Source organism: Centropristis striata, chromosome 15 (genome assembly GCF_030273125.1).
Source record: "Centropristis striata isolate RG_2023a ecotype Rhode Island chromosome 15, C.striata_1.0, whole genome shotgun sequence".
NCBI lineage: Eukaryota > Metazoa > Chordata > Actinopteri > Perciformes > Serranidae > Centropristis > Centropristis striata.
The window spans coordinates 7061981-7077422 of record NC_081531.1 but is presented as its reverse complement, the minus strand read 5'-3'; the positions used below and the strand labels follow the sequence as shown (position 1 = coordinate 7077422).

Genomic DNA, 15442 nt, shown 5'->3' with positions numbered 1-15442 from the left:
AACAGCCTACTAAGTCTAAATGAACCTACCCATAATACTAATAGGTCATAATGAGCATTTATTAGTATGATGTTGTCAGACTGCAGCCAGGACCCAAGTGCAAATGAGGCTGGACACCAAAAATATCTCAGGAGATTGAAGGAAAAACTCAAAACTAGGCTTGATGTTGGCAAAATATAGAAATTAAGATGCAGAGCCTCAGACTTTATTCATCTATGGTGCACATTTTAGTTGACTAAAATGTAAATATAACATAAAATGTAATGCCGTATATAAGCAACACATTTTTATTATTCAAGAATACAAATTACTTTGGGCCTACACCAACAATCAATGATAATTAAAATGTAAAGAGAATAGAAAATACATTTCATTTGGTATAATTTTTTGTTGTTGCAACCCCTGGTCTAAATTGAATACCTTATTCAGCAATTAGACTGTGCCATTTCGGTTACAGTTCCTCAAGAGACCAAAATAAATTTCACCATAAATTGTCAATGATGCAGCTCTATTTCTTCTTAGTTCACAACTTTCTGTAGCGCTGATTGTACACCAACTTATATTAACTCTTCTCTATTAGGCCGATATTGAATGATACACATTTATTTGGAATCAGGGAGGAGTGTAAAAAAACAATCTACACCCTCTGCAGTTAGTGCAGTAGTAGTTCCTGTTTGTTTAAAAGCTTTTTAGTGTGATCATCTCTTCTCTGTGAGAACTCAAACCAACTGACTTTTACAAAGGAAAAGAAAATGAATCTGCTCACTTTAAAGCTATTTTTTTTAAAAGTAATGAGTACCTTGGAACCTTTATAGAGATGTAGTGGAATTAAAATATTTGGCTTTCAAAAGTCAGTTCTCAAGTTCTATATTAGGAAAAAAACTTAAGAAGAAAGTTAAGACAACAACTAAAGAAAAGATAAAAATATCTTCATGAATACCAAATCTTCCTAAATTTTGTCTTAAGAGCAAAGTTAAGAAAAAAGTGGCACTTAAGAAGCATTTTTTTCTTAAGACTGCTTTGTGAATCCGGCCCCTGGTTCTCATCATGGTAGTAAAACCCGAACACAGTGATCAAAGTTTTGAATACTGACCAATTTTATTGAAATTAGACGTATTACTTTTACAAAACCTCACTCACATACATCAGTCTGCACAAACACTATGCTCTTCTTACAATAACTGCACACCGTTTTAAAATCACGACCCCTCCCCCGCGGCCATGAGTTTTAATGAGTGAGAGAAAGGTTGTTGAGTGGGTCGCTGCATGGTGGTGGTGGGCTTCTGGTTGAACATTCAGGATGTATTAACATTATATACAGCACAGAAATGGAACAGCCAGATAATCTGTAGGAACCAATGAGATTTCTGTCAGCTCTCTAGGAGGAAAACTAGAGCAAGCGGTCGAGGCTGATCACCCGTTTGTTACGGTATAAAGACGACCGTCCTCTGTCACAGAGCTCAGCGCTGTAGTGGTTGAAGTGAAATAAAACATTGATGCAACAGTTTGGCAGTGTCGTCTCACCTATCACCTACTAGTTCACACTGAAAATGCTTCAGCAGCTTTTTTTTCTTTGCTGGTGTCACCTCAAGATGTGTAACATGTACACTACCGGTCAGAAGTTTAAGAACACCCCAATTTTTCCAGTTTTTTATTGAAATTCAAGCAGTTCAAGTCAAATGAACAGCTTGAAAGGGTACAAAGGTAAGTGGTGAACTGCCAGAGGTAAATAAAAAAAGGTAAGGTTAACCAAAACTGAAAAATAATGTACATTTCAGAATTATACAAGTAGGCCTTTTTTCAGGGAACAAGAAATGGGTTAACAACTTAACTCTATGGAGTCTTGGGCTATTTTGTCCATTTTTGAATTCTTTTCATGTCTTTGTAAGTCATTTTGTGTCTTTTTTTTGTCATTTTGTGTCTTCTGGTGTCCTTTTTTTTGGTCATTTTGTCTTTTTTTAGTCCTTTAGTTCAACATAAAGTGTGATTTTGAATCTTTTTTTTATTTTCAAAACACTATCATGCTCAATAAAGAATTTTAAATGTTGCAAATGTGCATTAATTTCAGAGTACACTGAGACATTAAACTGCATCATTTTCAATTAAATTCTGGAAAAGTTGGTGTGTTCTAAAACTTTTGACCAGTAGTGTACATCTCATCTGTCAGTGGGGTGAGATTTAATTTGGGGTGAGACACCAAGCTAACCTTTAGTTAACACACAACAAGAGTGACATGGTTTGGTTTCCATTAAGGTAACCAATATTTTTTTATAGCAGCTCCAGAACTCATTTGTGTTTTCTACTGAAACAAAGCTCTTACAGGGTAAAAAAAACAAAAAATCAGCCTCCCCTTTTTACTATACAAGGTTATTGGTGGAACTGCTGGGACACCATTATCTGACAGAAAAACATATCCATGTGCAACAAAACATTCAACCTGTGAGGAAGGAATGTGACTTGCAACATCAAGAAAACATATTGTAGGTAAAACAAGACTGTGCTTCGCTTCTAAATGCAAACAAACAAGCTCCTTCTGCAAAAAAAAATCCCTCTCGTCACAAGTTCAACATATTTAAACTACATGATTTCTTGTGCTGTCTTTTATTAAAGGAGAGTCACTCAAATGGCACATTATACAAAAAAAACAACAAAAAAAACAATGAAAGAAAAAAGAAAACAAGTCGAGAGCCGAGTATATAATGTGTTTGAGTGTGAGGCACAGGGCAGTCGATTTTTGTGTCACACTTAAATGTGTTTGGTGGGACAGAGATCAGATAAAAACATGTAAAACCCCTTTTGTCCTAAAACCACTTATCATCTTCATCTTCTGTCAGGAAAATTGCTCTCTCGCATTTGAGTAAAGCCACTCGTAAAACTGCTTTTTTTCCCTGTCTCCTTCATGTTGATTCATCATTGGGTGGGTAGGGGTCTGTGGCGGGTGGGGGAGGTGTGGGGGGAGGAGAGCCTCTCGGAGGAGGTGGAGGACGTCAGGGAGGACTGCAGGTGGACCGTCTTGTGGAAAAGCTTGTTGCTGATTAGCACAACCAGGGAGAAGAGACGCAGCTGGAAGTGGCTGAAAGAGTTAAAAAAAAAAACACACACATGTGATCAGTGGCTCATGCATTATAAGAAACTCAGAAAGAAAATCACTCTTTGTGTCTCACTCACTACAGCTTTGTTGGCGTCTTGGCCTCGTTAGCGCTGATGATGAACAGAGGGAAGAGGATGGAAAACAAGCAGCCGCTAGGTGGAAAATAAACGACAAAAAACATACAGTAAAGGATAACTCAGTGGACGGACAACAAGAGGTCTGTTATCCAGTATGTAAGCCCGCTCTTTCTATAATTCCTGCAGTATTTTGTAAGTAGGATGTATTTTAACCTGTGTTTTCCAAAGTCTAAACATCTATTCTGCCCTACAAAGCCTAACAGCAGAGTAGGCCTCCAAACAAGGTGAGTTTTTTTTACTGTGCACCAGTCTGTGAAAATTTGCTTGAATTGCGATATCATTATTTAAACAAAGTTTGCATTGCAAATAATAAAACCTGTATCTGATATGAAAGCGGCCCAAATCGGTATTTGAAAGATCGGATTCCATGTGATTGTTGTGTTTAAACGCTGGTGTGAAAAAAAAAATCATCAGAGAAATAAATCACATTTGGGTAATTTCTTCCTGCAATCTGAACCCAATCTTAATGAGGACACTAACACACACAAAAATGCAATTCCCAGGTCTAAAACATTCATAGACACATCTCTATAAATAATGTTATCAAATATATAAAATATATAGTAGATCACAAACTACCTTGATAGCAGTTTATATGTTATTAATGTGTAAAACAATCTGTAGGACATCTGGACAATGGACTTAACATACAAAATCACTCTTAAAATAGAAAAAGCAAGGCTGTAACTAATGATACGTTTCTATATCAATTAACCTTTGTGTTATTTTTTTTTTTTGGACAAATGAAGCATTGGGAGTGTTACCTGATGATGTATGAGGAGGGCAGGGCGGTCAGCAGAGCCATGGGCAGACCAAAGCCAAAGTAATAGGGCCAGTTCCTCTCAATGTTGGACAGCCGTTGGTGCATCTCGATGCCTGAAACAAACATTAGGAGCCTTTGATGTGTTTCCATTCACTCCAGATCATTTGGGTGCAGAATGTAAAGAGAGTTATCTCACCATGGTTGAACCAGCGATACTCAAAGCAGTAGAGGGAGTAGAGCAGAGACATGTGGAGGAGGCTAACCATCTGTCCAATGGCATCAATGGGGAAGAGGCTAACAATCATCCCCTGCAGGAGAAAGGAAGGCAGAAACCAGAAGTTTAGTAGAATAAAAGCCTTACAAGTAACTGTCTTAACTCTATGGAGTCCTATAGGGCTATTTAGTCCATTTTTGAATCCTTTTCATGTCTTTGTAAGTCATTTTGTGTCTTTTTTAAATCTTTTTTGGTGATTTTGTGTCTTTTTTAGTCATTTTGTGTGTTCTGTGTTTTTTTGGTCATTTTGTCTTCTCATTTTGTGTCTTGTTTGTTTTTTGGTACTTTTGTCATTTTAGTCATTTTGTGTCTTTTTTTGGTAATTTTGTGTCATTTGTTGTGTCTTTTTTTGTTATTTTCTGTCTCTTTTTTGGTCATTTTGTGTCTTTTTTTTGTCATTTTGTGTCTTCTGTGTTTTTTTGGTAATTTTGTCTTCTCATTTTGTGTCTTGTTTGTTTTTTGGTAATTTTGTCTTTTTAGTCATTTTGTGTCTTTTTTTTTGGTCATTTTGTATCTTTTTTAGTCATTTTGATTCTTTTTTTGTCTTTTTTTGTGTGTCTTTTTTAGTCCTTTAGTCCAACATAAAATGTGATTTTGAATCTATTTTTTACTTTCAAAACACCATCATGCTCAATAAAGAATTTGAAATGTTGCAAGTCATGCAAAGACATGTTTTCTAGTCTGGATGTCATGAAGAAGTCTGGATTTGGAGCTTTTGGAGACTCCAGAGGGTTAACAGGAAACCCAGGAGTATGACTCAGGGTTCGTACACTTTAGCAGTGGTCAAATTCAAGCATTTTTTCAAGGACTTTCAAGGTCCATTTTCAAGCTTTTCCAGTATCTTACACCTGTTGTAAATTGCATGTTTTAGATGAGTACTTACATACTAAAAGGGGGAGATTTCACTGAACCATACCAACAGCGATGGTATTACACTTGTAGGAGGAACGGTCTTCATTTCAGATAGGCTACTCGTTATTTTTTACATTGAACATGTGATTATCTATAGTCTATAGATGGATATAGTCAGATTGCAAAATACAGTAAGAATTTCAAGCGTTTACAAGCACTTTATCCAAAATCCAAGCACTTTTTAAACCTTGAAAATACAACATTTAAATTCAAGCATTTTCAAGAATTTCAAGCACCCGTACCAACCCTGCAAATTACAATTCCATCAAAAACGTACCTGGATGAGAAAGAGCGCCTGGAGAAGCAGGTTAAAGAGCATGTCTGCGATGATCTTACTGACGCTGGGGAACGGCTGCGCTTTACATCCAGACACTTCAAATGCTAGGTCAGCTATATCCTGCAACAGAGAAAAACACCCTGATATCTTCATCTGTGTCAACAGAGTATTATGACATGACATCAGCTACAGATTGACTAAAAACCAGGGGTGCACTGATCGATTGGCACCGACTTCCTTAATTTTGCGGGATCGGCCAATTCTTTTACGTCAAACCGATCTTATCTAGCGATCTTATCTACCTCCACAAAGGTCTATTTGCTATTTATTTAAACATTTGAATGGCCACAAAGCTGCTACATTTGGGCATTTGTTCTTGTTGTACTATAACAAAACCAAAAACTCAGGACACTTTATTTATGGTTGCAGTTATTTTGTTAGTTTGTCCTGTAAATTGTTACTATTTATTTTAAGTTCAATATTTTATTAACTACCTCAGACATTGTGATCCCCTTTATTTGTTAAAGAAAAATACTGCTGTGCTATTGTTCTTCAATAAAATAAGATTCAAACATTGAAGGTGTATGCTGTGAGTTATAAAAAAATGGGAATCGGCAGGTCAGGCTTTTTAAAAAAAATCGGTGATCGGACAGAAAATTGCAATCCGTGCACCCCTACTAAAAACTCATTTGTAAGGAAATTATTTAAAAAACAATATTTTAATATGTATTCACTACTATTATGTCCTGTAGAGCTCAGATAAAAGTGCTGAGAAAAGCCCAAAATACCTGTCAGGCAACAAGTTAGAATTTCAGGCAATTCAACAATTCAAAGACTTGTGTGTGTGTGTGTGTGTGTGTGTGTGTTGTGTCATAACAAACTTCAGTGATGCCTCAGAAGTTTGTATTGTGAGGCAGCTAAGGCCACAGGAGTGCAGTTTAATGATGTGACTTCAATTAAACCCATTGCTCAATACAAGTCTTTATCTATAGCTACAGGACATTTCCTTTTTTGAACAAAAGGATCCATTTGAAACATAGCACAGGGAGAACAGACTTGCTTACAACTTATGGGAGAAGCAGAGCTGGCTTTATCAATTTCAACCATTTTTGATCATGCAGCCCATTCGAGTCAGCTGTATTTCACTGCAACTCTATTCCGATAAGTCATATTCCAGTGACAATAATATACGATACATTATGCATCCTTTGGCAGCAAGTCACAAAAGCCTTTCAAATTCATATTTTTGAAGTGGGGTTGTTTGAGGTACTTATCCATAGTCAGTGTATTATCTACATTAGTATACAGCACTGTTTGGAGAAGCAGGTGGGAGTGCAGGCACAGAAGTTCAGTAATGTACTGCTATGGATGGAGGCAGCAGCTAAATGTCGTTAAGCCCAAAAAAAACCCAAAAACTAATCAGTTTAAGTGTACACTATATTAACCCATTTAAGGCGGGAAAGCATTATCGTATTTCTACCATTAAAACCAGGGGCGTTGTTGCGTTTTTCTACCATTAAAGCCGGGAAAGCGGATACGTCGTTTTGTAGTATTTGTAGTTTTTTCCACCTATTTTCGGTCTCTTGGCCAATGAAATGCATCAGAATACATGTGGGAGTGTTGCAATGCAACATGGGACTTTTCCAGAACTTTGAAATCATCACCAAAAAAAAGAGACACAAAATGCCCCAAAAAAAAGACACAAAAAGACACAAAATGACCCAAAAAAAAAGACACAAAATGACCCAAAAAAAAAGACACAAAATGACTAAAAAAAAGACACAAAATGACTAAAAAAAGACATAAAAAGACCAAAAAAGACACACAATGGCTAAATAAAGACACAAAATGACAAAACATGTGGGAGTGTTGCAATGCATCATGGGACTTTTCCCATATAGCGGAGGGAGCTCAGATAGAACAGCAAATACTTTTTGAATTTCATTTCTATCTGCTACAGAGGCTGAAAAATCTATTATTTAGTAGACACTTCTGTGGAATTTCCAGAAAAACTTCAGGTTTTTAACATAGGTTTTACAGGCATTTTTTACAGGCATTTTAGGCCTAAATGGGTTAAGAATCTATTCACCCCTTTACCCTTTCTGTAAGACAGCCCTGTTTAAGTGTATGCAGTGGGAATTGAAGAACAGAAGCCATTCTCTGCTCTCTTCAAAGCCACCAGGCTCCTTTGAGAAAAAAACCCAGTAACTTTACCTTGCTGAACACAGGAGCTGCTGCTGCCACACTGCCTCAGTCGGTTGGTTAGTTTATGTTATTTTCTGAGTATGGTGAATCAGAATTAACCCTTTAAAAAAAATACCAAAGTCACACAATAACACAAACAAACTAACCAACCGAGGCAGCAGTAGACCAGCAACTCCAGTTCTGTGAGGAAAAATTACAGTACCAGAACCCCTTCAGTTCCCTCGCATACACCTAAACAGAGTGTATATAAATAATAGACGTAGTGACTGTGACGTCACCCGTTGATTTGTGGCCCGTTGGAAGCATCAAATTTAGTGTTACACTCGTCGAGCAGACCATATCTGGACTGTGGAGGAGGAGAGGGATCTGATCACTGACTACAGCCTCTCTACACCTCAACCTGACTGAGAGAAGCTGCTGCTAATTCATGTTAGCATTAACTGGGATGTTGATTTTGGCTAACAACAAACAAAAACTAATGTTCGTCACTTACATTTTTAATGAACAAAACGTTCAAATAAACTGTCATTAAGTGAAAATACAGTGAAAGGGTTAAAGTTACGAGACCAAATTGCTAAACGTCCTTTTTTATATCTATATAACGTTTTATATAACTTTATTGACACGTTGCCATGGATACACATTACTCTGCTTCTCTCCTGATGACGATTCGCCTAGTTAGTGACCTGTCAATCAAAGGTAGCCATGCCCCAAATCATACGATTCTTTATCTTTATCTTCTTTATCTATCTTATTCTTTATCTGGCAATAATTTAAACTATTAACATCAAATTGTCTTGAAGAAGATTTTTTACTAGCGATTGAGACCATAGTGTTGTCCTAAAAAAAATTTCTGAGGTAATAAATCAAGTTTTTACTATGGATAAGTACCTCATACAGCTGTGCTTAAATAAATCCTCTCTATGCCTTTAAGGCCATTGAAGAGGATGCATCTTTGTGGATGTGGCATGTCAGACTGTGTAATGGGATCGATGTATAGATTTTTAAATGGCTGCTACAGTGTAGCAGAGCGAGGCCCGACCTGGAACCAGATGGCGTTGACTATCTTGCTGAGGACGAAGAGAGGGAGAACCCAGAGAGCGCTGAAGACGGAGGTCAGGATGAACTCTAACCAGGACCACACACTGCCATGGAGGGAGGGGTCACCTGCAACACAAACAGCTTGTTGACTGACTGGTTCTTACCATCAGATCCAGAGAAGCTGCCCCTAGATCCAGCAGATAGCAGCCAAACATGTACATACCGATGATTTTTGCTGTGAGAGTCTGCAGCAGTGGGATAAACACCCGGTAGAAGAGAAACAGACTGAGCTGGAGAGAAAAATTAAATAGTATTGTTACTCTTCAACACAACAGGGCTTTAAAACTGGTACTTGACTTAAAAGGTTTCATGGATATTTAAAGGTTACACCAGCCTAAAAAAAAGACACAATCAGTAAATTGGAAAAAACTTGAAAAGCTTTTGAGGCTTTGCATTTATATATCGTCACCCTGTTAAAATAATAGCCTAACTCATTTTTTCAAGTTTTGCAGGAAACACAAAAAACTTCACCAAAAGTGTAACATATGACATTTATTGATCATTTCACTCAAAAAGGATGTAACAAAGGATGGCTATTGGCATAGTAATAACACTGTGTGTAAATTATGTAACTTAAGAGAAATAAATGACTTAGGCAATTTTTTGAACATGCCTTTGTGACTTAAGCAAGATATGGTAACACTTTATTTTGAAGGTGTCTACATAAGAGTCACACAAGCCTGTCAGAAACATGACATGACAAGTATCATGAGCATTAATGTTACTTCAAAGTGTCATTAATGTTCATGACACATCCCATGTCATGTTTATGACAAGCTCATGTCACTCTTATGTAGACACCTTTAAAATAAAGTGTTATCATATCTTGCTTAAGTCACAAAGCCATGTTCAAAAAATTGCCTAAGTCACATTTTATTTTGACTTAGGCATAATAAATCTGCTTAAGTCACACACTTGACATAAGCCATTATCTTAAAGGGGTAAAATCACATGATCTGATCAACTGAGGATGTAGGAGATTTTACCATAGGTGGCAATGAGGAGATGATTTAGGCAAAAAAAAAAAAAAAGAAAATTTGACAAAAAATGACATAGGCTATTATTTTAACAGTGTGACAATAATCACATTCTAGACATTTTAAGACTTTTTTCGGGCGCTGCAGACAGCACAGCACCCAAAGGATTAGGGACAGAAGTCATATATAAGTCAGGATAATTTAGTTCTGATTTAACAGAAGCTAAAAGACAGGTTTCAAACAACATGTTGCACCTGTAACATATTAATTAGTGTGTGTGATGAGGCTGTAGTGTCACAGTAGGTTACATAACTTACCCAGAACACTCCTCCATTCCAGGCACAGCACTGAAAAATCCTGCTGGCTACTTTAGGATCACTGAGAGAGAGAAAAAAATAATAATGTCCATTGAATATAAGCCAACCAAATATAAGGACAGTTTGGTTTCACTTAAACATGGACACTGTTAATATGTCTCAGTTTTTGGAAGAGTGGATTTCACTCACAGTTAGAGCTGCACACATCCATGACTGCTCCCATTAAACAACATGTTGTATTTACACATTTATATAGTCATTTTCATTGTTGACAGTGACATGAATTATAGAACAAATTCCAAACACTTCAGGTTTACATATGCAAAGAGACATGACACATGCTCAGGGGATTGTTTTGAACTGGGTTCAGCACTCAGCAGCATAAACTCCTACTTATTTTTCTAGGAATGCCAGAAAAACCAGAAGAACCATTTCTTGTCTAAAAGTAAATACAGCAATTTTACTGTTGGAAGTTGCAGGGAATAATGCAGAGCATGGGAGGTGCACAGTAAGTTCCACCTGCAAGAATATACAGGTACATCTTTAAAAATTAGGATATCATGAAAAAGGTCAATATTTTTTGTCAATAATTTCAGAAACTCATACACGTAGAGTGAAATATTTCAAGCCTGTTTTTTCCCAGAAAAAACAGGCTTGAATCAAAATTACAAGAAATACATGCTTGAAATATTTCATTCTACCCGTTATGAAACTATATAATATACGAGGTTCACTTTCTGAAATAACTGACAAAAAATATTGAACTTTTTCATGATATTCTAATTTTTTGAGATGTAACTGTGACTCCACAACTTCAAACAGAGCTGCTGATAAATCCCATAAACAGATATATGCTGACACATTAACAATATCAAAGATCATAATTACTGGCTAAGTAAGAAATTCAGCATCATTTCAAGCAAAATAAGCAGCTTTTATTTTGTGGCCTACTTGTCTGGTTTGCGCTCCTCACTCTGGGCCCGTCTCTGTGCCAGGGCCCCGCTGGCCCTTCTCCTCCGCTGCTCCTCCCTTTTCTGCTGGATGCGGGCATCCAGCTTGGAGATTGTTCCAATCCCCAATATGGAGTCCTTGATCCCCTAAAGATCCCAGAGTGAGAGAAAACACACAGAGAGTTTTAGAGAACATATAGATCCATTACACACAGAATGAAACATTTCATGACCAATTTTAAAAAGTATGTTTATGGAAATGTTGGCTTGGACTACTGGACAATGAACTTTTCCATCATATTCTAATGTATGGAGATGCAGCTGTATATAACTGTGGCCGTAGTAGGTGATGGTGAACTGTCGTCCTCCATTAAAATAGCACTGAATGGATCCATTTAGGGCTGGGCAATATATCGATATATTTTTAAATGTGATATGGAATATGATCCTTTTTTTTTTTTCTTTCTTTATATATAAATGCTGCCCAAACTAGGGGATTTTCATATTTAGTTCTTTTGTAATGTTCATTATTCTTTTCTCATATAAATATATTTATTTCGGAAAAAGATTGGCTAATTTGATTTCATAGGCTATTTTATTTAAGATATGTTTTTATTTAAATGTGCACTTTATGGAGCTTTGATTTTTTTAAAAAAAAGGTACTTCTGTATTTATGTTCACTTAAATAAATGGTTTCAATAAAACTACTTATGACATGTCATATTTGGCTTTGACTTTGACTGAACATTTGCTCTCACTTTGCGATAAAAATATCAGGATATATATCGAATTTCGATATTCAGCCTAAATATATCAGGATATAACTTTTGGTCCATATCGCCCAGCCCTAGGTCGACTACAGAAGAGCTAACAGACTAAGTGAGTTTTCCCTCGGGGACAAATAAAATCATTTTTATTTGATTTGATTAGTTTGAATTCATGGTTCACTGTCAATGAACTGCAATTGTACCTCGTGCCTAGTGTCATAGCTTGTGTGTATACAGTATGTGAGTGTGTGTCTGTGTGTGTGTGTGTGTGTGTGTGTCCGCTGACCGTCGCAACATTGCGGAGGAAGGCCCTGACGCTGTCTGTCATCTCTGGACCAGCTGCAGATCCATCAACTGCAGAAGGAGGGGGGGCTGGTGACCTGGTGGTCAGCTCTCATGGCAGGGAGGGGCTCACCCAGTAACCTGAGCAACCAGAAACCAAAGACATGAGTGAAGCCAAGAGCTAGTTCATGTTGGGTAATTAGTTTTCCCTCCCATCCAACACATTCATACAAAATAATGACATGTGATTTAAGCTATAAAAGAAAATTGGTAATTGCTTTTTTTATGTGCATACATGAAAATCAAACTTTACAGTAACACATTGCTATTATTTTACTTCAATGAATGATGACATTAATTACATGCATGACAAATAGTCCTCAGGTCTTGAAACAGTTTAATGATGGAACAGTGTTTTACCACCTTTGTATTATAAATACTTTGATGTTTGGGAGACATTTTATGCTGATTCACAAACAAAAACAACTACTACATCAACTAGATTTAATGCTAATGTGTGATTTGTCACTTCTCTCTAAAATGTTTAAGTAAAAAGTTGAGTCTTTCTTTGTACTGGACACTATACTATACAATGAAAATTCAGAATTTAATGTTAAACAAGTTTAATGTAGATCACACGAAAAAGAAAAAAGAACAGGGGAAAATGGTTCCCAGCTTTATAAATCGTGAAAAAAAACCGGGATAATGTTGTTAGCTACCCTCCGTTAACTGAAACGAGGGAAGCCAAATATCTGTTCAATAAATGCTACCATTGTCCTGTGAATGTTTAACTCTATAAAGTCTTGGGTTATTTCGTCCATTTTTTAATCATTTTCATCCTGCCTGTAAACACACTTAAAATGTTTAAATGCCATGTTGGTATATTTTTCAGCAGAACCTCACCTATATAACCTAACCTAATTTTTTATTCTGACTTACTGGATCAACATTTTGAACCAAAAAGAAACAAAGAAAAACCACCATAAATGTGATCTTGTGATTGTGTGTCATCCTGTCATCCAACTCGTGTCTTTTTTGGTCATTTTGTGTCTTTTTTTGATCATTTTGTGTCTTTTTTCGCCCTTAAGTCCAACATAAAATGTGATTTTGAATCTTTTTTTTAAACTTTCAAAACACTATCATGCTCAATAAAGAATTTTAAATGTTGCAAATGTGAACAAATGTTGCAAATCTAACATATAAGAGGGTTCCATCCAGTTCTATCATTTTATACTAAATATATTTGAGCTTGTCTCCAGTTTTACTTGGTATATCATCATCAAACTGAAACTGGCCTCATGGAGTTTACAGCCAGAACTTTAGAGGTTAATTTACAGTAGGGCTCCACTCTGCTTTGTTTTCTAGTCTGGATGTGATGAAGAAGTCGCTGTTGGAGACTCCAGAGGGTTAATAAAAGCTGCCATTGTCCTGTGCATGTTTAACAAACCAATTACTTGTCTGCATGGTAGCGTTATAAAACAGCAACGTCACCTCTTTTACTCTCAGGCGGACTGAGTCTCGGTCAATTATACAAGTTTTCTAACAAAGGAAAGTGAAACCTTTACTCAGTCGCTGTCTCTAGACCAGTAGTTCTCAACCTTTTTGAGTCACGACCCCCAATTTAACATGCATGTTGTCCGCGACCCCCACTCACTGAATACAATCTCACACGCACAGTTCAGATCACCCAAAAAACACAAAATTACCAAAAAAACACAAAATGACCAAAAAGGCACAAATGACCACAAAGTGATAAAAAAAAGACACAAAATTACAAAAAAAAGACACAAAATGACAAAAAAGACACAAAGTGACTACAAAATGACAAAAAAAAGACACAAAATGAAAAAAAAAACAAAAAAACATAAAAACCAAAAAAAGGAAACAAAATTACCAAAAAGACTAAAACACATGAATATTTTAACACAGTGGAGACAGAGCTGACTTCTAAAATGATTTGGCGACCCCCAGAAATCATCTCGCGACCCCAACTGGGGTCCCGACCCCAAGGTTGAGAACAGCTGCTCTAGACCAGTCGTTCTCAACCTTTTTGAGTCGCGACCCCCAATTTAACATGCATGTTGTCCGCGACCCCCGCTCAACCAAAAAAATAAACAGAATTACCAAAAAAGACACAGAATTACCAAAAAAATTACACTAAATTACTAAAAAAGACACAAAATTATTTAAAAAAGACACAAAATTACCAAAAAAAGACACAGAATTACCAAAAAAAGACACAAAAAGGCCCAAAAAAGGAAACAAAACGACCAAAAAAAGACACAAAATTGACCACAAAATTATCAAAAAAAGACACATAATAACCAACAAAGACACAAAATGACTAAAAAACCCCACAAAATGACAAAAAAAAAAGACATTAAATGACCAAAGAAGACAGAGCTGACTTCCAAAATGATTTGGCGACCCCCAGAAATCATCTCGCGACCCCAACTGGGGTCCCGACCCCAAGGTTGAGAACAGCTGCTCTAGACAATAAGGTGACTATTTGTGTGATCAAGCTGACTCAGTGTGTTAACGTTAGCTCATACATGTGATGGCTAACAGTCAGTGTTAGCTAACTCTCTGACCTAAAAGTCACACCAATATGACACGTGGAGCTTCTCTTTATCTAGCTAGCAGGAAACCTTTTGCTCTCCTAATCTTTTACTGTCGCTGGTTTGTTTGGTGCCTCCTGCTAGCTCGTCTGTCTGTGTTGCTAGCTAACTGTTAACGCTCAACAACTAATATAACTGTGGTGTTTCTGGTCAAGACAACACCTCAACAAGCGAGTAAAGTCAGACAGGAGCAGACAACTCAACCACGGCAGCCTCTTACCTCATGCGTCAGCCTCGGGGTTATATTAACTTCCACTGATTCTTTCTTTTGCCCCTTTAATGTGACAACAACAACAACACCAAACAGTCTCTGCCAGCAGCCAGGGCCGTGGAAAACATATTGCGCAAGCTCCGACTGCTAGGGATGATGGGAAATGTAGTCCTAGCTCCAGAAAGACGAAGGGAGGGTGAAGGAGGGGGTCTTCTTCGTTTGTTTTATTGGCGGTTGTAAGACCAACGTACAGGTGCATTACCGCCACCTACTGGACTGGAGTGGTGGAGCAGTAGATTGACAGGAAAATAGGGAGAGAAAATAATAATACTGATAAAAAAAATAAAAAAAATTAAGAAATAAAATAAAATTAAGATTAATAAATTATTAAACGGGAAAAGGGTGAAACAATAGTGTAAATAATAGCATTTTACATACAATTATAAATATAACTGAACTGTTTTAACTGAAAGTTTTAATATATATTCTCAGATTTTCAATATATTCTCAGGTTTCTATATATATTGTCAGACTTTTGATATATATTCTCAGGTTTCTAT

At 36.7% G+C, this 15442-nt stretch overlaps 1 protein-coding gene across 1 annotated transcript; it reads right to left on the bottom strand.

The window, feature by feature from the left end:
* Positions 1–2188: 2188 nt before the first annotated feature.
* Positions 2189–15011, bottom strand: ei24 (EI24 autophagy associated transmembrane protein). The gene is made up of 11 exons (XM_059352344.1): positions 14892–15011; positions 12058–12194; positions 11006–11151; positions 10055–10115; positions 8924–8990; positions 8702–8826; positions 5455–5574; positions 4188–4299; positions 3993–4104; positions 3169–3243; positions 2189–3073 (listed from the first exon to the last, which is right to left on the bottom strand). Exons 2-11 carry the CDS (start codon positions 12097–12099, stop codon positions 2911–2913), a joined length of 1023 nt encoding a protein of 340 aa, XP_059208327.1. The 5' UTR covers positions 12100–12194; positions 14892–15011; the 3' UTR covers positions 2189–2910.
* Positions 15012–15442: the final 431 nt, after the last annotated feature.

Excerpts from the sequence above, each read along its gene's own strand:
- ei24 (XM_059352344.1), bottom strand. The coding sequence starts at position 12,099 with ATGACAGACAGCGTCAGGGCCTTCCTCCGCAATGTTGCGACG. Across the intron at positions 4,105-4,187 it reads GTATCGCTGGTTCAACCATG|GCATCGAGATGCACCAACGG; the intron begins GTGAGATAACTC and ends TGTTTGTTTCAG. Across the intron at positions 3,244-3,992 it reads CCCTCCTCATACATCATCAG|CGGCTGCTTGTTTTCCATCC; the intron begins GTAACACTCCCA and ends TTTTCCACCTAG.